Here is a 24270-nt window from a genome sequence, read left to right as displayed (position 1 = left end):
GTTTTAGAAACTGAGGAATGAATGCTACCTCGAGATCAAAGAATAGATGTAAAGAGGAGAACAATGCGGAGTCAATAAATGAAATCCAGAGCAAACAAGTCCAGCCCGGTTCGTCCACAACTTGCATCAACAAAGTGGAGGTGGAGGAGGTTGTCGGGGCAACGGCGAGTCGGGTGTCGCATTTTCAAGGAGTTGCAGGAGAAACGTTACCGCACGGGGGCAACAATAATTAACGATAGTATGAACTTGAGATAGTTTTTTATCTTATTTGTTTCATTTATTTGGCAATACTCTTTCGATCCTTCATCAATATTCATATCAAATTCAATATATCTCAAGTGGGTCCATTTTCATAAAATTAGTGCATTACTTCATTAAACGCAACTCCATCGCAAAGAATGTCCGTATACTTCCGAAACCAATTTGTAATTCAACTTACTCGATGCCAAACTGCTAAGTAACTGATATCATGGATAGTCGGTCTCGGCTTATGACAACATTCACACCTGCTCATTGAGCAGAGGCGCTCTCTCGCGGTCAGTCGACTCGGGCTGTGCGACACGACGGAAAAGACTGTCGCGACCGGTATACTTAGTCGTAGAGATGTAAAGAGAAACAACCAAGAACACGGCAAAGATGACAAAGGCGAAGATCCACTGCAGGGCGATGATCTTAATAGAGATTTGTCGGAGAGCCAGGGCTAGAGAGATATATATATTAGCAAATGATCCAGAATATATCTGACAGAGCATCCTGACATGGGATTCTGCAAGGGGGAATGGTAATACTCACACAGCGACAAAATACTAAGACAATATCCAAGGATATAATCCTCCCGCAGGACAATATCAAACAATCCCACAACCAGGATAACCCAAATGAAGATATTGGCGACAATTCTTCCGGGCAGGTTATGGCTATGCACGGCGACAGCACCGTTCCAGAACAATGCTGTCAGTGTCCAGGCATAGGGGCCTGCAACAGCTGGGAGGTGGACGAATGCTGGCAGACCGCGGTGGCGCCAGTAGGTTACCCACTGGTTGATGAAATGGAAAACGAGGATGACCTCGGCACCCCAGAAGTAATTGCGAGTCCAGAGCAGGATCCAGACGAAGAGGAAGAGGTTGTTCAGGATAAAATGGGAGGCGACGTTGGCGGCAGCTGTGACCAGCACATTGTTTTTTGAGAAGAGGTGGTAGACGTAGCTTAGCTGGGAGAGGAGGAGGACGATCCTATATTCTGGTTAGTACGGTGTGGGGTGGGATAGAGTAGGACATAGATATATATGTGGGGGATCTTCAACATACCAGTAAATACCTGTCAAGGTGGTATTCTGACTGAACGGAGTGTTACGCTTGTTCGCCTGCTTCCAGATCTTCTTGCCCTTCTTGACATCGTCCGGCGAGTGGACGGAGTAGTAGATGCCAAAGACCACGACCAAGGCCCAGGTGAGGGGTACGAGAACCCGATATGTATTTAGGGAGCTAGCGCTGTGAGTCTCACGTCTAGCGAAAGGATTGAAGGAAGCCATGGTGAAGATATCCCAAAGGTGAAGCTAGAAAATCTAAAGCCAGAACAGGAGAGGGGGTTACATATAGTATCTGGGGATTCCCGAGGTCACCAGACCTGCAGACCAATGGCACCATAGAGCACAAATCCTGTATGCAGCAATGAGGTCAAATCCACCGCTGGTGATGATGTCATCTTATTTGGTACCACGGGGTATACATTCAACGTTATACAAACTGAAAATATTTAGTTGTCAATATCTTCACTTTTTATACTCACTCCTGGCCTCTGGCTTGAGAAACCAAAGGTTGAAGTAAAAGAAAGAGATCCGAGTGTCCCAAGGTCCCTGAACCTGGAGTGGCGCAACTTGTCGATCCACGCACGGTCTTATTATACCTTGGAAGATCAGCCTGAACATGGTCAAAAGCGGCCAAAAAGGAGCTAATGTATGTGAAACAAAAGGGTAAACCTGGAAAGTGCCTAAACGCTAAACTACATTGACTTGTCCATTAGTAGAGAATGCGGGGCTCCAACCTTATGTCGGCGATCAGTGCAACTATAAGGTTCTTGTCTGTACAGAGTACTTAGAACTGATATGATATTATGTTGGCAGATCATTGGGTATCAATCAAAGACAATTCAGAACCAAAAAGCCCATGCAAAAGACCAACTCTATAGACCCCGCGCCACTCTAACAGCCTCAAGAACCCGCTGATGAACCGAAGCCGGCGCAACAACCATACCATAACACCCAGCCAAAGTCCGGCCCTGTGAACAATCCACAGCACGTCCCTCAAGGTCGGAAATCACGCAGCCCAACTCCTGTGCAATAAGCATGCCACCTGCATGATCCCAGATCTTGGACCGATACTTTTTACTCAACGGCACCTTAATGAAGGCATTACACCCGCCCTGCACTGCAATGGCAACATAACGCATTTGCGCTGACCACAGGTCAACCGGGTTCGGCCATGGAGCGCCCAGACTAGCTGCGACGCGCCCGTGGACTTCTAGGTTCTGCGTGGTGGCAGCCTGCGTATCGATAAAGTGCACCGCGGAGGTATCTGTGATCTGCGGGATCTTCTCGAGCGGTCTAGAGGAGAGGAGAGCGCCAGGGCCCATGGGCTGGATGGTTGCACCATGGCCGGCTACTGCGGCAAGGAGCTGTCCGTGGCCATCCCGGTCGACGAGTGTCTCGGCGACGAATCCAGATGCCCGTAGGTTCGGGCAGCCTAGCACGCCGATCTTTTGGTGGCCGTTCTCTACTAAGGAGAGACAGACAGCGTATTGCCCGCCGCGGATGAAGGTTGCTGTGCCATCCACGGGATCCAGGGTCCAGGTTCGACTGGTGGGGGTGCAGTTGCCCTTTGCGCCGAGATCGATTAGGTCTAGGAGTTCCTCGCGGGTCTGCGGGGTGTGGAGGAGAGCCTCGCTGGCTTCATCATCGAGGTGGGTTTCGGTTGCTAGTTCCCAGGTTCGTTCGAGGAGGACTGGGTTCTCGCGGAGGGCTGCTGCGTCTTCTTCACCAACGATCTCGTCGTTTGGGAAGACGTGGTGGATCGCCGCGATGATTGAGGCTTGTGCAGCGAAGTCGGCAATTGTTACCGGAGAGGCATCACTTTTGTCTAGAGCGCCTTTGTCGACAGCTGAGAGGAGTTTCCTTGTAATGAGGGCTGCTCGTTGCACTGCTAGGCTTGCAAGTTGGAGTTCCTGGGCGTAGGGGCTGGCCATAGTTGGAGACGGGGCTGTTTCGGTGGTTATGGAATAGGAGGGGTTAGTATGGGAGGCCCCCGGAAGGATTGGCCTATTTGAAAGTGAAAGATGCAATGTAATAAGTCAAGATCGGTGAGGCAGTGGGATACATTTTCCACAGGATCGTCGGATGGCATCACGTGAGGTGAATCGCCAAGGTAATTTACCTACGTCATATCTGGATGGGTCCGCTGAACTCGAGATTTACTGTATGGAGTATATGTGTTGGAAACTTGGAATTACGTGCTACAGTGAGCAATTACGTTAGGATTTAATAAAAATAAAGGTAAACCAAGTCATGAAAATCAATTGGTAATGGGTATAAGCCCGAAAAAGCCAGAAAAGCACTTAGGGTGTCTAGTAACGAAAGACCCAGCTCAGAGGTATATCACACGAACGCCGAACAATTATGTAAACCGAGAGAAATCCATGAACAAAATCAGAAAGGAGCAAAGGCTAGCTCGTAAGCAAAGGCCAAGCTCATCTTCGCATGCTGTAGCATATGATCAAAGCTGAGATACTCGATCTTGTCTTCGGTGGTGTGGATCTTCTTGTCGGAGTTCTCGAACTGGGACTCGATCACGAACGCCGAGGGGTATCCATACCGACTGGCAGAGGCATGGTCAGAGCAAGCATAGCCACACTTGGTCTCGACGTAGGGGACATCGCAGTAGGTGGTGATGACCTCCTTGATGAAGGAAGTGAGGCCCTGGTCGACGTAGTCGATAATGACACCCACCGACTCCTTTTGACCAGCATCAAGAGTTCCCTGAACGTAGCCCGTCATGTCCTGCTGGAGCATGGCCTTGACGTTGCGCGACTCCTTCTTGTACTGAGCATAGACAGCCTGGGAACCAAGAAGACCACCCTCTTCCGCAGAGTACCAATGGAACTCGACGGTGTTGTGGGCCTTGCCCTGGGCGATAGCCTCCGACCGCAGCAGGGCGCGAAGTGCTTCAAGAATGGTGACTGTTCCACTGCCATCGTCATCGGCGCCGGGTGCAGCCAGGATGGATGGAAGGAACAGGTTGATGCTGTCCTGGTGGGAGCCCAACACGACGGTGTTGTTGGTCTCGCCGGGGATGCGGGCGATGATACTGAACTGGCCCCAAGGGTGAGAGAAGCGTTCAACGGTCGCGCCGTGGTCGCTTGCGCCCGATTCGTGGATCGCGGCGGTTACCTGGTCGAAAAGCCATGTTGCAGACTCGATACCGGTCTTGGACCTGAAGTAGCGGGTGTGGAACGAGGTGAAGTGCTCCAGGTTACTGCGCATGTTCTTCTTGTCCAGGGTCTTAAAGAGAGGGTGGATAGCATCGGAGTGCTTCATCTCCTCAGGATAGTGAACAATGCGCGAAGTGTGCAAGGTTCCATAGGAGCCTGATTGCCATTCATCGGTCACGTCAATGAAATTGACTCCATCCTAATCAAATGTTAGCTATGGTCAGATTGGAGGGAAAACCCTTGACATACCAGTTTGAGGGACCACTTCTCTTCTTCCGTCACCCAGCGGGTCTGGTATGGGGCCAGCTCGATCAGAGACTTTGATTGCGGGTTCTGGACGATCGAAGGTGCCAAAGGTTGCTGCTCCGGGTTGACCAATGCCAGCGCGGTCGCAGTTGCGCTCAGCGCAAGGGGAGCGAAGAACTTCATGATAAGTGTAATAATAAGATACCTAGGATAAAAAAAAAGGATGGGGAGAAGGGTTTTTAAAGCTTTCGGAGCTAGGACGGGATCGAGAATGGGGGCGGTCTCACGCGCCTTGTTACCCTTTAGGCGCCAAGTTCTGGACCCCGCGCTAGGCTTTCACATTTATTCTTAGCTATTCGTTATCCGGTCTACCCGATCTAGACTTTGGATCAATAGCCCAGGAAAACATTATAATTTATGGTAAGTTAAGCCATGTTCAGTCATGTTCCATTCCATACAGAACCCAGGCGATCTGGGGGATCGGGTGGAGAATGCCTAGAATCCCCACTATGACTCGCCCGTGAGTCACCGGAGATAAGAACACACACACCAGTACGAACCTGGAAGTACGAAGCACTATGCAGGACTATAAGAAACCTAGGAAGGACTCGAGAGATCTCCACTGGTCAGCCTTGAACTAGTGTCAGCCTCACTCCAGAGGAAGAATCCCAAATAGGAAACCAGGGCTAGGGCTAACCAGGGTTACTTCCCACCAATCATCGGCCTTGTTAAGCCCCGTGCAGCAACCCTCGGACTATTGGAGCATTGGACTGCCTTATCTCTTCTTATCCTGTCTCTATCTCTTCCCCTCCTCTACTCTGCACTTCCCTCAATCATGGCTATTCACCCGCGCCTTCGCCCTGAGGGCTCCGCGACCCTTTCACCTCAGCAAGCTCTGGCCATCTCCGCGTGGACAGAGCAACATGCAGTGGCGTCCCTGCAGGACATGAGCCTCTCAGACTCCCCTGCAGACCAAACCCCTTCCACACCGACTCCAACGCGCTCAAATCTGCGCGGTGCCACCGTGTCGTTGTCGATCCCGCTTGACGACGAAGCCACTCCACCAGCCAATACCGAGTTGCGTCCCCCGAGGGTCAGTTTTAGACGCCGGGAGCCTCTGCAGCGCGATATCGGGAAGCGACGGGAAGCCCTTCTAAAGGGTAAGGATGGGAGCCGACGGAGACAGCGCTGGGAGAACGGTATGTCCCAGATTCATGAGCTGGGTTGGAGTGGATGACCCGATCATTGGCGCGTCCTGGCACGTGAATCTGCATGCTGACCGGATATCAAGATCGTTTGTTGCACAACCCCTGGGCCGAACCTCCGTCTTCCAAGGACTGGGATATCCAGCCCACATATACCCGCCATGACCCCATGCCCTATTACCTTGCGCCGTTGTGGGATGTCCACTACTCTCATAAAGTAGACCATCAGTCGGCTATGAGGGCGGCCAAGGGGGCTAATGAGAAGCACCATATTCCCAAGGAACTCCGGTTAAAGTTGAAGCATGCGCGTGCCGCACGTGGCATGCTTCAAGACCTGGAAGAAGAGATTCGTCTCTTCATACGTAAGTGGAATGAAAAGCAGGTGCTGCTGCGGAACGAGGGATTGCAAGATGCCCCGGACTCGGCAAGTGACTCGGAAGACGAGATTGTCTTTGTTGGGCGTAATGGGCAGATGCATGACGCGCCCGAGCGGAAGGAGAGACTCCGTCTGCTGCGGGAAGAGATGAGTTCTCACAGTGAGCGCGATGGTGAGAAGATGGTATATGAGAGTCCGGTCGATGAACGGGCGGCTGGATTTGGGTGAGTTCCTGCTCTTAACTTCTAAAGTATACTATTTGCTGACCATCTCAGTCGTTGGTTGGTGCACTCCATCGCCTCCTACTATGGGTTGCACACCTGGTCAATCACAGTAGGAGACCGGCGAGAAGCCTATGTTGGCTTCCGACCTCCGGTCCCGGGGAGCCGGACCGGGCTCGTCTCTCAGCCAGCTTGCAGCACAGAGGCCCTGGTTAAGCCAGGGGAGGAACTGCCTCAGCCTCTCTATGCGCAGGTGTAAACTGCCATTCTTATTTTCAGGTTGGACATATTTTTCATTCGGGGGTAATCCAGGGTAACGTTGGACATCGTATTTCGCCGTTCAGACCAGGCCCGTTGTCTCCGCGGCTGGTCAATTAGTTTCATTGGACATATTTTCTCGGTCGCAACTTAGGTTGGCCAGAGATCTTCTCTCGTAGCCCTGACCCTTCCAAGTATATGGTCGCCTAAAGCAACGGATGGTTGGGCATTTCCATCGCATGTACGCAGGTGGAGGCTTAGAGTAGTGAAGCCTCGTTTGATACGGGTCTCGCAAAGGTGGCCCCATGCGGCCGATCATTGTCGCAATGGCAGGACACGCTGGAATTTCCGAAACTTGATCAGATAACCTAAATCGGAGGATACTGCCTCATCCAAGGTCTCCAGGGAAGTAGGATGAGACTCTTTTCGCCCTGCTCCACTGTCCGGAACGGACCGCAGAGGCCCACGGTTTGCCATGACGTCCCAACTATGCCCTGACTGCAACTTCATGTCGGAGAATTTGAGAATTCAAATCCATATTCAAATTCAGTATGGAGCATTCAGAATTCAAAATTCACGCTTGGACGAGGCCTGAACCCTGACATAATGAAACTCGTGTCCAGACTTCGTTCTATGCAGGCGCCCGAGATCTCACTGGCCCGGGGATCACAGAGGAGGGGGAGAACAAATTATCACTCGACACTGGAGACACATCACACAACCTTGGAGCTTTCTATAGGCACATTTTTAGTGAGGCTGGCTCTTTGTTATCGTTACCGGTGAGCCCTGACCATCTTATTGGATGTGAACTGGAAGTCTGGGAGGTTAATGAGGGGTTTCATGGCCCATGGAAGATCGGGTACTCAAATGACGAGTTGACATTCCCCCCTTGACTTTTTGCCTTGTTTCCTATTTCCTATATCTTCCTGGTTTTTCCAATCGGGAAATCTTACCCCTGCTCTTGTTCCCTTTCATCATATGATTCCTTTAATCTCCCTGATCTTCCTAACTGGATTGCGGATACCTTAATTCCCTCCATGCCAGAGAGCCCATCCCTCTCCCAACCCCACGTCATGGGAATCTGACATTCGAACCCTTTTTATTGTTTCAAAACCAACTGGAGAATCCGGGAGTATCGTTGGATGTACCTTCATCTTACCACCTACGGCTTATTTACGGCTAACTTACGCCTTATATCCGACTCACCCCTTCTCCACCTGTTCCCTGTTCCCAGTTCACTGTGGACCAGTGACAACTACAACACAGATTCCACATCTACTTTACACAATGGGTTCCTATAAATCATGCCAAGATCGCCCTGGTGGCGGCAGTTCCAGCTCAACGGATAGCTCGACATCCAGAAGTACCGCGGCAACAGCCCTGAGCGACCATCCGAGCACAAAACAAAGAGACAGGCCAGTAGTATACGAAGAACGGGAACCAAAACCCCGAGACTCTGTCTCAACATACGCTTCATCGACAGGTTCAGCCGCAGATTTCCCGGCAGAGGAACCACGCTATGAAGTACACGAGCGGGAAGAATTCTTCCCACTTGACGCTATCCCTTCTACCCCCTCCTCTTTCGCACCTTTGTTCCCTTCGTCGAGACGGCTACTTATCCGCCATGACGATACCACCATCGACGGCAACATGAACTTGCGCGTCGACACTCCCGTCCACCTCCGGGATGGCTCGCAGCGCGATGTCATCCTCTTCCATCTCCGCATGTATGATCTGTTCTCGCGGAAATTCTCTTTTCGTCGCTACTGCCGTGATTCGGGCAGGGAGGTATGCCATTCAGCAAGGAGGGAAGTCTCTTCTGGTCATGATAGACGTCCTGCTTTCCGTCGATCGTGGAGTACCGTCTTTGCCAGTCTGCGGCCTAGTTCGAGTGGCAACGGTGCAACCTCCACAAGCGCAACAGCAGCGCATGGTGATCTTAAACGAAAAGGTTCTGGTTTTGAGCCTGGCCATATCCACAGCAAGAGTGCCAGACACGAAGCAGGTGCGAGTGAAGATGTAGAAGGAGAAAAGGAACAAGGTACCGAAGCCGACAGGCCAACACTGGTGGATACCATCCTCCTTGAATTCTCCAATTATGCACACGTCGAACTGAAGAGGAAAGGACCTGGCCTAAACAAGAAGTACGAGTATGAGTATTGGTCCACGAAGTATCAGTGGCGACGCGAGTTCCGCAAGGAGGGCGATCTGCACGAGGTGTCGTATTTCCTGATTGACACGCGCACTTCCAAGACCATTGCCCATCTTGTCCCGGATACTCTGGCGCCGCTAGATGCGGTCGAGGAGGAGAGCAAGGGGGGTTGGGTGCCGCCGTCATCATTGTGGATCAGTGATCCTTCGGTTTATCAGCGGATGCCTGACATTGCCGAGTAAGTCCACGTCTGTTTGCTATGGCTTTTACCTTGAGCTTCCCCTCTTTTATTTTTATCTTTCTTTCATTTCTTTTTCTGTGAGGCTGATGGACTTTGCGTAGTGTGATTGTGGCTACAGGTATTGTGGCGCTAGTTGACGATTGCATTCGTCGTCGCTGGCATCAGGAGCGCCAGCCTTCGTGGATGCTCCCCGCTCAGCACTTGACGAAGAGCTTGGAGCGCATGGGCCCTCGGCGCCTGATCGGCCAAGTACTTCAGCGACGAGGATCTGCTTAAGTGACAAGGGGCTTGAGGCCTAGGCGGCTCATGAACCATGGGTGAGAGGTGTGAGCCGATTCTATCCTGCATTGACCGGGATGTTTTGGGAGACTTGATAGTCTCTTAACGACCTAATGACTTTGACGATTTGTGGTTCATTTCTTGTTTTCTCACCTATTTTGCTATTTTTCTATTTTTCTATTTTTTTTTTTTTTTTTTTTTTTATATATATTTATATTTTGTGCCGTCTTCTGATCCGGCTGGCTTCTCATTCGGCTGAAAGGGATTTCGGGTCTCGAGAAGCCCAAGTCCGGGCGATCCTCTAATCCGGATCTGTCAGGAAACTGACAGGGAACTGAAAGGGGCAGCTTACGGCGGTTCCATATTGCATCTGGATTTGGAGCAGGGGGTCCATCACATCTTGCATTGCATTGTTCTTTTATCAGCTTGCGTGTACATGAACACATCCCTCGTGCGTTGCTATGCTGGCGTTGCATACCGAGTAGTTCAAGCCTGACCGCTTCGCTACAGTAGATACACCGTACTTCTGTAGGCATGAACCATGGTTCACCATGGTTTCTACAGTACATACAGATATTGACTGGCTATCAGCGCTTCCAAGCATGTATCCCCCACACCCCTAAACAGGGGAAACGCCAGACTAGCGCAGTGAAGAAAAAGCACATCTATTGTTCGCGATCGATTGGCTCTGAATGAATCTTTTCAATTTTAGCGCGAGTGACAGCCCAAGGGCCCTTGCTGGCCTTGCTGCCTTAATCCAAAACAGCCAATGCGATGCGTCATGGGGGTTTACTCCGGCTATTCTTGGCTAATTAGCGCCTGCGAGTGTTTAAGCTGTGCGGGGCCCGTTGAGCAGAAGAACAGCCCTGATGTGCCTAGTCCTCTGTCGAACATCGACGTGTTACGTGCATAGAGCCGCATTACTGAGAACCATGGTTGATGGATATTTACTCTGCATGAATGCCCAACTCGCTTTGCCAAAGGGAGGCGAGAGTCTCCCGTTCGCTCCGACTGGATTGGCTTGATGCTTTCGGCATTTTCGAGGCTTCATAGTGTTTGAATGGTAGAATGATATTGCATTTCGTGTTCCCCTAGGCATTTTTTCGGACTAGCGTGTTAATGACGCTCTTCGTACCTTTGTCTATGCGCGACACGCTTTGACGTTTCCGGAAATCGCCCTCGCGTCATTCTAATATACTTCTTTCTAGGCCGAGACAGCGTTCATGCTACTCATGCAGGGCGGCCCGGTTGTTTTGGTAAAGAATCTCGGGGGAATGTAAACGGCTTCCCCCAATCTCTATGATGAGCTGGCAATACTTTGTGCGGCCCAACCTGAAGGGGGGAACGAATTCTCGTTTCGGGCATCTTCGTCATTCAGAATAAAAGATGCACTAGTTTAGCTCCGCTTTTTGGGCAGAGATTCAAGCCCTCATGCAGTCTCTCAGGGTTTCCAGAAGGCGTTCCGCCGATTCGGTTGAAATTAATCTCGAATTAGAGCTCGGAGATGGCTTATAATAAAGAGCGAAATGAATTATAGAGGCGAGACCGAAAAAGAAAAAAAAAAGAAAATCAACGTGGGGTTCTCTGAGTTGTTCACTTTTCCATCCAATCCGCATCCGATTTCCTGAAAAGCTGTCTCTTTTTTTTCCCTGGAGCCCTTGAGAGAAGCCAAGCTTCCCTTTATTTCTTATGTGGGATGGACATATCCGGCTATTAGTAGTCCTTACTGTGATGTCTAGCGTTTCTTCAAAGGCTTTTAGACGGCGTGCGCCGGGCCGTTCCAGCTTGCAGCCTCAAATGATCCGCATGTTCTTCCCATTGCCCTCCTTGACTGGTGGATTAAGGAGGGGAGGAAATTAGTTGACGCTTTGCCATGTCCACATCGACATGCATAAGCCCGCTCCGTTAGGTTTGACGATTAGGCTCCTGTTTGTTCCCAGGGGGAAATAATTAAAAAAATAAAAGGAAAATTCAAAATTCAAAACGAAAAAAAGAAAAGAAAAACCCCCATGCGAGAACGGCTTTTTGGCCTTGAAGATATGGCCCACTGTTTATATGACTCCCCGCTCCCCATGATAGTCCTTGATGGACATTTAAAAGGGCCTCTACAGCTTCCAGCCGGGTCCAATCGAGGTTATTCTCTTCTTTCTTCCAGTATATCTTCGTCCCTTGAAGTCCTTTGACCCTTTCTCTTCTTCTATACATCTCCCGTTATCCCCAATTGAGTTCTACTTTTGACTCTCAACATCTTCCCCTCAATCCCACTCCATAATTCAATTGCAACTCTCAACATCCCCCTATCTTTTTCAAAATGTCATACAGCAGTGCTCAAGGGACTAGCGTTAGCAGCCGGCCTAGTTGGCAAGATCAGCTCAATGGTAAGCCATTCAGCCCTCCAAATGCGTGTCCAGACCCCAGCCCGAGCCCACCACAATTGACGCTTTACAATATTACCCGACTGACTATCATTAGCATACTGTAGAAGTACCAAGCTGACTCCTCCTGTCTTCAACATCGTCTCCGATCGGCGAGGTACTTACCCGATACTCTGCCCCTCTTCCTCTCCCCTCCGTCATTTCCTCTCACGGGGTTTATTCTATTTTATCTGATACCTGTCGACTCAGTACATACGCGGTGCCTATGCCTTGTGTGTGTCTCGGCATTGCAGGAAGGGTGTGGAGTCTTGCAGAATGAGAGAGAATTCCTCCCCCCCCTCTCTCTCTATTGCCCCCCATCACTTGTACACCGACTTTTAGTTTCTGATTTGACAGATGCTAATTCCCGTTTGGAATACAGGAGGTCGTACTGCTTGGTCTAGTACTGTCACCGTACAGGGCATCCCGACTGCTATCGCTGCCCGCTACTGGTATGACGGCCAGTTCGTCAACAATGCCAAAGAAGACGCCGCCGAGGTCGCCCTAAAGCTGTTGAACCAGCAACCCAGAGCTTCGACCGTCTATCAGGGACAGCTCTTCCCCCAGCAATCGACCAGTCTTGGCCGTGGTGCTGGCGGGTTCTGAGTGAATCCTTTATTTCCTTACTCTTCTTGGGTGGCTTTCTCTTCTTTTCTTGTGTTTTTACCAAATTTCTCTTCCTTGTTCCAGGATCCCTGTTTTATTGGATAGATGTGTGTGTGTTGATTTGTGTTCAATTGCTGCTAGCAGCTGTGGCCACTCGTCCTGGGCGCGGGATCCACAGTCCTTGCAAAACATACCCTTGCTGTTGCTTTTCTCACTTGGTTTTGTGCTGCAGGGGAAAAAAATCTTCTCACCGCACCCAACCTGCCTCCCTTTTCCCACGTCGACGTCCGTTTTCCCCGAAGTTCTGCTGGAATGCATGCATTACTCGACCGACGACTATCGTAGCCGTTCTCGGTTCCTGCAGGATTTGCCCACAAGGAATATTGATCATCTGCCATGCACTGTCTTCTTCTTAGTCGCGGGATGGATAAACTACCCCAAACAAAAGACGATCAAGTTTTTCACCTACGCCACATGCGGCATCCTTGACAGATGACGGGTTCCAATGCAAGTCACTAACTTGTTTCGCCCTGTGGAACCCTGAGCCCGTCCGTCGTGATACCCACCCAACCCGAGAACCCGACGGCCCAGGTACAATGTGGTGTCTTGGGATTTGGGCCTCGTGTGAGACCGGCGCTTCCCCAATTTTGCCAAGAAGGTCTGGGATTACGATTCCCTTGGAGCATCATTTGCCGACAGATATTTGTTTCTACTCCCCGTTTTGAGGGGAGCAGACAGGGTGCTTGTGCTTTTGTTTGTGCTTTGCAATCTTACTTTGCCTTGAGGCAAAAAGCAATCAGGGGATATACTTTGTGGTTCTCATTTGTGGAGGGTCGGGGTCAAGTGACTATAATGTGTTTTGACCTTTGAGAGTGACTTGTGCGTCGCCATGGATGGCTCATACCCGACGCACCTGCTGCTGCATGACTCGGCAGTATGACCTTGGTGCATTTCACTTGCAGGTCCAGAATGGCACTTTCAAGGAATATAATCCTTCTTGCCGTGTCGGCTGCTTACCCCTGGAGCCAGACAAATGCTTGTTGGTTTTCGCTACCACGAACGGAAAGCCACTCGCCCAGTTTTAGAACCTGACACAATAGCACAGGCAATGGGCAGAAGGGCAAAAGTCACGAGGGTAGTATAGGAACAACGCAGGATATGGATTTTCATTTTCTGGTTAATTAATCTGGAATTTGGATTTACTTCGTTCTCCATCCACTTGTTTGCTTCATTTTATTTATTTAACTTTTTTGTTTGACTCAGTTGAATGCGTTTGACAGGAGGAGTTTCTTTGGTCTGTTTCTTTACTTGGGCTATTGTTAGGCTGTGCTGGGTTTGGGCAATTTGGACATGGACCTGGGTTGGGGTTATTATTATATTGGTATCATACATGGATGGTACTGGAATTTGAACTGTTCTGGTCGGGGCTCAGCTTCTATCAGATTGGTCTCTTTTCTCGTTTGTTACTATAGGACTACAGAATATCGACAGGACATCTTCCCAGTGGACTTTGGTTCTCTTTGCCTTGATAGGCTCAATATATCGGCCGGGACTATACCCTCTAGACATCCCGATCAGGACGTTGTAATGTTCCTTGTAGGTCCTGTTGAGCGTTGCGGGATCTTTGCCGCATTGGCCTCCCGGCTGCTAAAATTGCATAGCCGCAGGTGGGATAGCGTTGCCATGTGTCGAGCCAAACACTAATCTCCGCTGTATATCCATGTTGGGCAGCATTTTGACGGGAAATTCGGCGACTTATAATTCGCAAATTCCCATAACATTGGGGCTAGAATAGATGCTCGTTCTGAACGTATAGTATACATGATGTTGTTGGGTTGTTTTTAACTCACCCTGGAACCGTGGATTGCTCTGAACTCTAATCATTAGCGAACCCTAACTCCCCCAACTCCCCCAACTCTTACCGAGGCAATCCAACGGCTTTTTATGCTGAGTCAGAGGTGCCAAAGAGTGGAATATTTCATGGTGATCAATTGGCTTCAATTAAATGCTTGAAAATCTGCCTTGACAAGTACACAAATCATCAGCAAAAGTCTGGTGGTCGATACTCTTGCTGGAGCTAGCGCCCGCACCAAGATAATATACCGATCCACCATCCAATTTAGGCTGCCATGACACTCAGCCATGTTCGGGCGGTGGCTATGTCGCTAATGACATACGAGACCACAAGTCAAATCAAAATATAAAAGAGGTAGCTATCTCGCGAATTAGGCATACACCAAATATTTTGATGGTAAAATGGGCACTATATAACTTGAGACAGAGGTCTTAGTGTCGATTACCTCCACATCCTTGCACGTTACATCTCCAGACTCAAACAGAGTGTCTCACAGTTGACACCTCAAATACTACAATCTTTCCTCAATTACAGCCCGTGATTTATCCTAATCACGCTATGTGTTTCGGTTCGTCACGCGACGTACAATATGATTCTCCACCCCCGCGGCGAGTGGGATACAGCAACGAGGCCTATGGCCGCTACAAATACGACAAAGACTACGAGAAATACCTGAAGAAACAAAAGAAGCGCCGTGCGAACAATTCTGCCATTACTGCATACGCAGCAGCGGGAGCGGCTTCGGGTGGATGTGGAGGCGGTGGTGGGTGCTAGATCTGAAGAACGCCAACAAGATGATTGTTATTAATCAATGCTACGATTATTGATTATTTTGGAGCAAATTTGGCCTGTGTGAGCTATGTAAATGAGCCGGGAAGATTCGAGGGGCATATACAGTAGAAATCCAAGCCTTGCATACTCCCTGCATGAGATTTTCTATCATTATCTATTTACAAATTGAAGGTTCATCGTATGTCATGGATATATTAATCAGTATCTGTCTCATCATCGATCAGAGTAAGCCTTGGCATCATGGATCCATTTTTGCAGTTCGGAAGCCAAGAATAAATCATCTCTACATATCAACTTTCTCTCCGCACGACTCCACACCAATCTATCTAGTATGCGAATCTGGTTCCATCCCTTGCCCCATCTCCGCGGCGATTCCTCCAGCCGTAGTAAAGCCTCAATAGAATACAGCCAGCTGTCACGAACAACAGCAACGCTGCGTTGGTCCAATGGCCTGTCGGGTACCCTTTCTTTGCTTCGTCGCTCTTATAAATCCACACTCCAACAATTTGGCCTGGGGCGCCGAATGAAACATTCAGTGCAATTGCGAGTCCTGCCCCTGCAGTTGTACGGAGGTTTGAGGAGAGCCAGCCTAGTAACGGTGGAATACATGCAAAGGAACCGCTAGCTGCAACGATGAGGCATCCATAGCGACTCTGGTGTTGAGTTAGTTCAACATTGCTGATTTATTGCTGTTCGCTCCAGTGTCTTGGTTTTTCTTACCTGGTAGGAACTGGCAGGCAAAGCAGCAGATGCGAGAAAGCCCATTGCACCAATGAAAGAGAAAACAGCGGAATGGAGACCACGGCTAATCCAAGAATGTTAGTTACTGACCATATGATTTTAATCCCAGAAATGGTACCTGTTGAAATGGTCTGCAGACCAAGCCACAATCACAGTCACAACGTAGGCTACCGCATACGGAGGCACGGTCATCAACTGAGCACGTAGATCGGAGTACCCCAAGCCAGAAGTAATAGCTGGTGTGAAAAGAGAAAGACTCGAGAATGGTGTAGATATACCGAAGTATACCGCATAATGAGCATATAATCTCCAATCCGTCAGCGTGCCCTTTGCATCCTCCCATGACATGGCACTAGCAGAGCCTTTCGATCCTTCCTTGGCCAAACGGTGCTCTGCAAGCTCCTTCTCTTTACTAGAAAGCCACCTTGCAGTCTCGGGGTAGTCCGGTAGAAAGAACCAGACCAAAACGGCAGACGCACATGACGGTGCTCCCTCAATAATAAATAGCCACCTCCAAGCAGAAAGACCATGAGCACCATTCATATGACCAACTCCAAATGCGATAGCTCCACCAAAGGCTCCGGCCAAAGTTGCTGAGGCAAGAATTAGGGCTACACGGATAGATCGCTCTGAATTGCGGTACCAAAATGTTAGGTAGTAGACGAAACCAGGAAACAGACCTGCTTCCATTACGCCTAGGAGGAATCGTAAGCCGGTTACTTGAGCGTAGTTGTGTACACCTCCAAGTCCCATGGTTGTAGCACCCCATGAGAGCATAAGGAAGGAAATCCAACGCTATTTTTGATGTTATTCAATGCATGCCAAATAGCAATGGAGGTCATGCTAGAGCGCGTGAACGTACGCTTGGCTTGAGCTTCTTCAAGAAGTAATTTGAGGGTACTTCAAACAGTGCATATGCAATGAGGAAAACCATCAATGCGATTCTTTTGAAGTCAGCGGTCTGTTTTGGGCGGTCTATCTTCGACACACTCACGTAAATTGATACGAGGTCATATTCGTCTCCGTTAATAGGTCATTGCCAGTATCCGAGTTAAGAATTTTGGCATTTCCTGACAATCTCAGCTTCAAATTTTCTTTGATTGTTGGGATTTTAAACATACCGATATTTGACCGATCAAGATAGCAAAGTAAGTAAATAGCAGCACATAGAGGAACAATCCGCAGGTCCTGTTTCCAGACTAGGGCCTTTTCTCGTGCTTCAAGAGCAGTGCCAATAGCTTCAGCGTTGGCAACCTGCATTGGTGTTAGCTGGCTTGCAATAAACACATGAACAAGGGGTAAATGAGTACCAGACCTCTGAGGTAGATTCAACATCCTGTACATACTTTTCTGTCGCCATATTGACGGGGACTGGCAAGCACACAAGAGAGTGACAGGATGACAGAAATTAGGGGAATTGCGAGTCCCGCATGCTTGCTTTTTTTCTTCTTTCATTTCTTGGCTCGAGTTAATTCCTCGGATCCCCGCACTAAATTGACTCGGCATTCCTCCGAATTCTTGTCAATGATAGTCGGATTCAAGGCTAACACTTTCGGAATTGAATCATGCTACGACGTTTTAAATGCTTAAATTTCTTGGCTAAGTTTCTTCGCTGAAGGGACTCAATTGGGTGTCGTTTGTTTGAAATCGGGGTTCCCCGGATCTCCACACTGGAAATTTAGGGTCCGAGGTCGCTGTGTAGTCAAACGCGTATACAAATCAGACCAAAGTCATACCAGAATTGGGCAGACTAAAGAGAAGTAAATATCAGATACCGTATTGGAGTCAAAACCACGATCTAATCTTATTCTCACTTTGTGTGAATCTTCCGATGGCTGCGTCCCATCACTGGCATCGTACTCTAAAGCCACAAAGGGACTTCAAGTCTCTTTGGACTCTAATAGCATGCAATGGTTAAGAATCCCTCGATAATATCACAGGGAAACATAATATAAGTTCAAGTCAGAGAGTGTAGAGCCTCAGGCAATGCAAACCAGACAAACACCTTATCAGATAAAATGTGCACGTCGCAAGCATTCACCCCACACTGTCTGCTTCATGCTATGCCACCGACTGGCCAGATATCCTAGAACTACACGCAAGGCTCTGTCCGTGTCCATTGCTACCATGTCAACTACCGCCGAACCCGCCCGGAAAGCCATGCCCTCCGCATTGACATTTTATCGTCACGCCAAGTGTTCGGTATGTTCTCTTCTGTACTCTATCTACATTGGCATAGATCTAATGCATCATTTAATGGTTCTAATAGACAACCAAAGCCCGTGCCAGTACCCTCCACCTCCCCCATGGCTCAGTCCCTCTGCCGATCTTCATGCCCGTCGCGACACAGGCATCGCTCAAAGGCCTGACGTACGATCAGCTACGCGATACAGGATGCATGCTCTGTTTGAATAATACATACCATCTTGGGTTGAAGCCTGGTCAGGCAGTGCTAGACTCTGTGGGCGGAGCGCACAAGTTGCAAGGCTGGGATCGGAATCTCTTGACTGATAGTGGAGGGTGAGCTATAATGCCCGAAAGTGTGGATGCCCTTCGTACTGACCATCACTACAGTTTCCAAATGGTGTCCCTGCTTAAGCTGGCGACGGTTACAGAAGAAGGAGTGCGATTCCTCAGTCCTCACGACGGCTCACCCATGTAAGTATCTTCGCTCGAATGCAGCGCCCGCTGAACCAAAACTTACTGATCTCTTGATAGGTTGCTTACCCCCGAACATTCCATCTCTCTCCAAAACTCTATCGGCTCTGATATCATTATGCAATTAGACGATGTTATCGCAACTACCTCTCCAGATCACGCCCGTATCAAGGAAGCTATGGAGCGCTCCGTGCGATGGTTAGATCGTTGCATCGAAGAGCATAAGTACCCCGAGAAGCAAAATCTATTCTGTATCATTCAGGGTGGTCTGGATCTTGAATTGCGAAAACAGTGCTGCGAGGAGATGGTCGCGCGAGATACTCCTGGAATTGCCATCGGAGGTCTATCCGGTGGTGAGGCCAAGGAGGAGTTCTGCAAAGTGTTCGTCTCTCTTCTTCTTCAGATTGCTTTCAGCGAGCTAACTCAACCACAGAGTGGATACATGCACAGGACTTTTGCCCGAAAATAAGCCTAGATACGTTATGGGCGTGGTATGTCTCCATAACAACCGTTACTTTGTCTTGAATTTTGCTAATATAGGGAAATTCAGGGATACCCCGAAGATATTGTCGTCGCGGTGGCTCTTGGCGCTGACATGTTTGACTGTGTCTGGCCGACACGCACAGCGGTAGGATTTGTCGAATTTTCCCTTGGAGATACTCGTACTGACTTCAACCAGCGCTTTGGTGATGCGATTGTCTCTTCTGGTACTATCAATTTACGTCGCAAACATTTCGCCAAGGACTTTCGACCAATCGAGGAAGGTTGCACTTGCACCAGCTGTCGTCCAGTTGATCAAGGAGGCCTCGGGCTCACCCGAGCATATATGCACCATATTACCGCTAAAGAGACAGTCGGTGCTCATCTGTATGCTTTGATTTCTCCCATTTTCTTGTGCTGTTGCTAACATTCTCAGTCTGACGATTCACAATGTTCACTTCATGTTAACCATGATGGGAAACATCCGACAGGCCATCATAGAGGACAAATACCCAGAATACCTTCGCAAGTTCTTCTCGAACATCTACCAAGGTGATAAGTCCAAGTACCCCGATTGGGCAATCGGTGCCTTGCGTGGTGTTGGGGTGGACTTGTTGGCAGACTCATAACGGCATTATCACTAGTGTAAACGATAAGAGACTCAAAGATGAGCTGATGATATTCGGATTTTTTGCATAAAGAAGCACATGCATTTCAGCGTTCCTAGTCATATCAAGTGTTTTGTTGTTATATAACCTTTTCAAGGCTACAGTGCTCTTATTTGAACAATAGCCTCTTCAGTGTATTATGAGTGTATTATACTTATAAGTTAGTATATTTATTTGCAACGGTGCTAGGTGAGTACTTCGGGGGGTGCATGCAATGTTCCAGCGTGCTTAACTCTCAGTTTATTTATGTAGCCATAAATCCCCAAACGTTACATCAACCAGCCAAGTGGTCGAGCAGTAACTCGGTCATTCAATCTTCCTTGGTCTAGTGGTGATGATTTCCGCTTGTCATTAAAACTGATAAGCGCGGGAGACCGGGGTTCGATTCCCCGAGGGAGAGTTTCTTTTTTTGCAATTGCACGACGTGCATGTGCTTTCTTTGGTCGATTTAGGTTACGTATTATTTATGCAATTAAAATGGTGGTCCAAGTAATAAAAATAAAAATCGAATATTTGACTAGGGAACTAGCTGGTGCAAAAACAGATAAGTCGGCGGATTTCTCCGGATATATATTGGCGTTGCACTGAGACTACCTGTCCACCACAAACAGATCTAGACTCCCCAAAGAAATATCTTCGCAAGTTACATTCTTCAGATGAAGGGCAGAATGACGGAGCTGGGGTATTCCTCGCTGCAATGGATGACATGTCTGCCCCGATTGAGCTCGTGCTCTGGTCTGGGATTCGAGAATGATTTGTACTCGGCAATGCTGGGATACTGACCCCCAACCTTTGAAAAGAGTTAGTACATTTTAAATGTCGAGCTGTATGCAGTATATTACTTACCCTCACGCTAATTGACTCGCCTTCCTCAAAATCCACGCCCATTGCCCAGATGCCAATCTCCAGCTTCACAATTGTACCTGGAGACACCTTATCCTGCCGCTTATGAGGATGGAAGGGGAATTGCGGATGAATACTCCTGGAAGAATCAATCTCCCGATGCGAGGCCCGCAGTATACCCACAGACCCCAGATGAAGATTCAAACTCGCCTGTTCCGCGTCTGGAATCTCCTCGATAGACTTGATCGGCGTGGCATGAAATGGGAAGTTGAGATGCATCAAGTTTTTGCCGTTTTTGTCCTTCTTGCGCAAAATCACAAAGACAGTGAAATCATCGCGGTCTTCGCAGGACATGTACAGCACAGCTTTAGGCAGTCCGATCAATCGGCTCGCTTTTTCAAATGTGTAGTTGAACTCGCCGACACTATGACGGTTTTCGGAATCGTAAGAGATTTTCTGATAGGTTGAAGGAGCACTTCCTGTGAGCTTCTTGTTGTCTCCAAGGAAAAGTCGTCGGTATTCAGTGGTGGGAGCCGGGAAATCCTCAAGAACAATGTCGTCGATTGCCTCGCGATCTCCAAACTGCAGTGCCGACCATCGAACCTTGGGTGTTTTTTCCCATGCGTTATCCTTTCCTTTCAGATATCGGTCAAAGAAGAGTCCTAGCTCATTCATAGACTCTGGTATGCTGTACAACTCATACCACTCCTGCTTGCTACCCCATTGGATCCATTTGTTCGAATGAGGAACCTCTAAATATCCTCGAATAGAACCCATGGTGTGAATGGAGCTGACATCCGATCCTCGGATAAAGACAGGGCATTTCACTCGCGCCATATCTACTCGCTTGTCTTCCCAGAATCGGTTTGACACAGGCGAGCGACGGTACATTTCTTCGAAATCCTCAAGGCCTGAATTCTCCGGCCCTCGCACAATGGCCTTGGCAATCAAATCAAAGTTGCTCATAGAGAACCAACCACCACGACAAAACTGCTCTCGGAAGAGATCACCAGACCCCTCCCAGGGCGCAATGGCTTTCAAGGACGGAGGCTGCTGGGCCGCAATGAACCACTGTGAGATTGCAAGTGCAGAATTTCCGGCCATGCCCACACTCCCATTGCACCAATCCATCTGTGCGAGAGCTTCCACAACATCGTATCCGTCCTCAGCATCCTGTGTACCCATCACGCAAATCTGGCCGTCGCTGTGGCCTGCGCCGCGGGTGTCGACGCTGACAATTGCGTACCCGCGAGGACACCAGGCCTCGGGGTCGAGACCTTCGAACTTCTCTAAGCCACTCAGGTCGGATGGTGGGACACAGCATTTCCAAACGCACATTGGGAGCATATCAAGGGCGCTGTACTTCTTCCCGTAGAACGACCAGCTTAGCACAGCAGGGATCTTTTCAGTCGAATTAGCTGGTCGATAGACATCTGCGTAGAGGCGGACTCCATCTCGCATGACAATTTCAACATCGTGGTCGATACGGGTATCGGACTTCAAGGGCTTTGCGTTGAAGCCATTCCAGCCGGCGGGTAGGACTTCGGATTTGCCGCATCGGCACTCTTGATATCCGTTCTCGCCGACCTTGGGCTGGGCAACTCGCTTGTAAGCTGATTGAACGGGAGGAGGCATCATGGGATAGATCTAGTTGAAGAGAATGAATAAGATGGATGATATGAAGATATGAATGGGAGAGACAAACAAAATGGTTATGTAGTTATACCTTCATCGTACTCCCGCATCTTCTCCGATCTACACATGTCCCCACCGAATCTTCCCGCTTCCTGAGCTGCAGATCAAAGTCCAAAGAAGTTTAGAGAGCTCTGGTAGCAGAGAAGAGCTTGAGTGTTGAATATCGGACCTGCTCCGGCCCTGCCGAGTGGGGGTGGGGGATATCAGCAACAGAGTGCAAATTGACTATGCTAATAGCATCAACGTAAGTGTTATTTATTTCTCCAGAACCTCAAGCTAGGAGTTCCAGATCAAATCGAAAGCCATCCAATCCAAAGTCAGAACGGAATCCAACATGTCAGCAACCAAGATCGAGGCTACAGCTGATTACCAGCAAAGCCTAAACAACGACTTAGTTACATTCACTCCGCGGCACTACGATGACTGGCGTGACGAGTTTCATCAGAATGGATGCGTCGTGATCAAGAACGTCATCAGCCCCGAGCGCGCCGAGTACTATCGCGAGAAACAGATTCAGTGGTTGAAGAAGTTCGAACTTGGCTTTGATGAGAATGATGAAAGTACTTGGACAGCGGAGCATTTGCCTGTCAGCTTCAAGGGAGGGTGAGTTTTTCCAGCTGTATGTCATGAGCCAACTAAATGAACCGATAGCATGTATTTTGCCTATGGCTCCCCACACGAGAAGATGGCCTGGGAAGCGCGCACCGAGCCCAAGGTCATGGAAATCTTCGAAAATCTGTGGGAAACTAACGAGCTGATCTCCTCATTTGATGGGATGAACATTTCCCTGCCTCGACGCAAGGATCTTAATTGGAGTCCCTGGCCGCACTGTGACCAGAACCAAAACCGCAAAGGGTACGCAAATTGCCCTTTTTGATACCCACTTTGTACCTGCTAATGACCTATAGTATGCAAGCCGTGCAAGGCCTGCTCAACTATGCACCCAACGGCCCGAACGACGGTGGCCTTATGTTGATGAAAGGCTCGTCGAAGCTTTTCGATGAATTCTTCAAACACAAGCGTGAATCATTCGACCACGAGGATGCACCACCACCAGAGATTGAATTCATGGATTTGTTCCTGTTCAGCCAGAAGGACGTTAAATGGTTCGAAGAACAGGGCTGTGAGCTTATCAAGGTCAATATGGAACCTGGTGACTTTGTGCTCTGGGATTCGCGCACTATGCATTACGCTCGTTTGCCAGAGGGCAACCAGATTCGCCATGTTCAGTACATCTGCATGACCCCTCGACGGTTTGCAACTTCTGAGGCATTGGAGTTGAAGAAACAGTGCTTTGAGAGCTTCACGGGCACAACTCACTGGCCACATTGGTAGGACTTTTAACCCTTTGATACCTTGCTGGGAGATACATGCTGAACTGACACCCCTGGTACAGCAACATTCGTCCCACCAAGGAGAAGCCGATGCGTGACGGCAAAGTGTGCCCAAAAGACCGCAATGAGCCATTTGAGAAGCCAGAATTGACGGATACGGTGCTAAAGCTGGCTGGAGTGAAGGCCTATTAGGGTTATGAGTGTGTACTCAATTTCAGGTAGCCAACACAATGAAGATAGTTATTTCTGAAGAACTTGCGCTGTACCAAACGAATAGAAGAGACTTTTCCCTAAAAAGGATACCGAACGAACAGAAAAGACGTAACATGTCATTTGTGAGGTGACGCATAGAGTGGCCTACAGGTCATTTAGTCTCTCAGCAGGAGGTTGTCTATAACTCAACACTGACATTGTTCCGAGAGCCAGGCAATGTTTTCCATCCAATCAAACTGTGTGATTGGTGGGGGGATAATGTTGTCCTTGATATGATATTTTAAACACTAATCCGATGGCTATTTTCATAATTGAGGAACAGCATTAGATTCAGCTAGTTAGGCCACAAATTGCCCAAATTTCTCATTCTTTCCTAAATTAACGGCATACTTGGAAGTTTCGACGTCTCTACATCCGGAGTGGGCGACTCGAAAGTCCCCCACTCGGCCATTTCCCGCGAAAGCCAACGAACCAACCTCCACTTCGCACTTACAAAGACTGGGGAAGCGGG

The 24270-nt window shown here is 49.0% G+C and overlaps 11 protein-coding genes across 11 annotated transcripts; 6 read left to right on the top strand and 5 right to left on the bottom strand.

Moving 5' to 3' along the window:
- Nucleotides 1–500: 500 nt before the first annotated feature.
- N7446_002883 (DUF1774 domain-containing protein) lies at nucleotides 501–1531 on the bottom strand (the record flags this gene model as incomplete). The annotated part of the gene is made up of 3 exons (XM_058511632.1): nucleotides 501–700; nucleotides 793–1232; nucleotides 1308–1531. The coding sequence occupies 3 exons, from the start codon at nucleotides 1529–1531 to the stop codon at nucleotides 501–503; spliced, it is 864 nt and encodes a 287-aa protein (XP_058377168.1).
- Nucleotides 1532–2181: 650 nt separating this feature from the next.
- N7446_002882 (inositol monophosphatase family protein) lies at nucleotides 2182–3240 on the bottom strand (the record flags this gene model as incomplete). The annotated part of the gene is made up of 1 exon (XM_058511631.1): nucleotides 2182–3240. The coding sequence occupies one exon, from the start codon at nucleotides 3238–3240 to the stop codon at nucleotides 2182–2184; it is 1059 nt and encodes a 352-aa protein (XP_058377167.1).
- A 460-nt stretch (nucleotides 3241–3700) lies between these two features.
- On the bottom strand, nucleotides 3701–4911 carry lap1 (putative aminopeptidase; the record flags this gene model as incomplete). The annotated part of the gene is made up of 2 exons (XM_058511630.1): nucleotides 3701–4681; nucleotides 4732–4911. The coding sequence occupies 2 exons, from the start codon at nucleotides 4909–4911 to the stop codon at nucleotides 3701–3703; spliced, it is 1161 nt and encodes a 386-aa protein (XP_058377166.1).
- Nucleotides 4912–5563: 652 nt separating this feature from the next.
- Nucleotides 5564–6789, top strand: N7446_002880 (uncharacterized protein; the record flags this gene model as incomplete). The annotated part of the gene is made up of 3 exons (XM_058511629.1): nucleotides 5564–5927; nucleotides 6020–6533; nucleotides 6585–6789. 3 exons carry the CDS (start codon nucleotides 5564–5566, stop codon nucleotides 6787–6789), a joined length of 1083 nt encoding a protein of 360 aa, XP_058377165.1.
- A 936-nt stretch (nucleotides 6790–7725) lies between these two features.
- Nucleotides 7726–9599, top strand: N7446_002879 (uncharacterized protein). Its single transcript, XM_058511628.1, has 2 exons — nucleotides 7726–9178; nucleotides 9283–9599. The coding sequence occupies exons 1-2, from the start codon at nucleotides 8076–8078 to the stop codon at nucleotides 9455–9457; spliced, it is 1278 nt and encodes a 425-aa protein (XP_058377164.1). The 5' UTR covers nucleotides 7726–8075; the 3' UTR covers nucleotides 9458–9599.
- Nucleotides 9600–12231: 2632 nt separating this feature from the next.
- N7446_002878 (uncharacterized protein) lies at nucleotides 12232–12480 on the top strand (the record flags this gene model as incomplete). The annotated part of the gene is made up of 1 exon (XM_058511627.1): nucleotides 12232–12480. The coding sequence occupies one exon, from the start codon at nucleotides 12232–12234 to the stop codon at nucleotides 12478–12480; it is 249 nt and encodes an 82-aa protein (XP_058377163.1).
- Nucleotides 12481–14893: 2413 nt separating this feature from the next.
- Nucleotides 14894–15109, top strand: N7446_002877 (uncharacterized protein; the record flags this gene model as incomplete). Its single annotated transcript, XM_058511626.1, has 1 exon — nucleotides 14894–15109. One exon carries the CDS (start codon nucleotides 14894–14896, stop codon nucleotides 15107–15109), a length of 216 nt encoding a protein of 71 aa, XP_058377162.1.
- Nucleotides 15110–15453: 344 nt separating this feature from the next.
- On the bottom strand, nucleotides 15454–17128 carry N7446_002876 (uncharacterized protein; the record flags this gene model as incomplete). Its single annotated transcript, XM_058511625.1, has 6 exons — nucleotides 15454–15780; nucleotides 15848–15932; nucleotides 15987–16663; nucleotides 16731–16812; nucleotides 16863–16938; nucleotides 16990–17128. The coding sequence occupies 6 exons, from the start codon at nucleotides 17126–17128 to the stop codon at nucleotides 15454–15456; spliced, it is 1386 nt and encodes a 461-aa protein (XP_058377161.1).
- An 867-nt stretch (nucleotides 17129–17995) lies between these two features.
- N7446_002875 (tRNA-ribosyltransferase family protein) lies at nucleotides 17996–19635 on the top strand (the record flags this gene model as incomplete). Its single annotated transcript, XM_058511624.1, has 8 exons — nucleotides 17996–18070; nucleotides 18138–18388; nucleotides 18443–18526; nucleotides 18587–18907; nucleotides 18960–19017; nucleotides 19077–19154; nucleotides 19206–19393; nucleotides 19443–19635. 8 exons carry the CDS (start codon nucleotides 17996–17998, stop codon nucleotides 19633–19635), a joined length of 1248 nt encoding a protein of 415 aa, XP_058377160.1.
- Nucleotides 19636–20287: 652 nt separating this feature from the next.
- On the bottom strand, nucleotides 20288–22152 carry N7446_002874 (CocE/NonD family hydrolase; the record flags this gene model as incomplete). The annotated part of the gene is made up of 2 exons (XM_058511623.1): nucleotides 20288–20464; nucleotides 20521–22152. The coding sequence occupies 2 exons, from the start codon at nucleotides 22150–22152 to the stop codon at nucleotides 20327–20329; spliced, it is 1770 nt and encodes a 589-aa protein (XP_058377159.1). The 3' UTR covers nucleotides 20288–20326.
- A 394-nt stretch (nucleotides 22153–22546) lies between these two features.
- On the top strand, nucleotides 22547–23738 carry N7446_002873 (phytanoyl-CoA dioxygenase family protein; the record flags this gene model as incomplete). The annotated part of the gene is made up of 4 exons (XM_058511622.1): nucleotides 22547–22815; nucleotides 22864–23067; nucleotides 23121–23543; nucleotides 23609–23738. The coding sequence occupies 4 exons, from the start codon at nucleotides 22547–22549 to the stop codon at nucleotides 23736–23738; spliced, it is 1026 nt and encodes a 341-aa protein (XP_058377158.1).
- Between the last annotated feature and the right edge of the window lie 532 nt (nucleotides 23739–24270).

The sequence above is a fragment of the Penicillium canescens genome (assembly GCF_028828765.1).
Source record: "Penicillium canescens strain IBT 15451 chromosome Unknown utg000002l_segment0_segment0, whole genome shotgun sequence".
Lineage (NCBI taxonomy): Eukaryota > Fungi > Ascomycota > Eurotiomycetes > Eurotiales > Aspergillaceae > Penicillium > Penicillium canescens.
This window is presented reverse-complemented; position numbering and strand designations above follow the sequence as displayed.

Coding starts and splice junctions, on each gene's coding strand:
- N7446_002879 (XM_058511628.1), top strand. CDS start 8,076: ATGGGTTCCTATAAATCATGCCAAGATCGCCCTGGTGGCGGCAGTTCC. Junction 9,179..9,282: donor CGGATGCCTGACATTGCCGA/GTAAGTCCACGT, acceptor GACTTTGCGTAG/TGTGATTGTGGCTACAGGTA.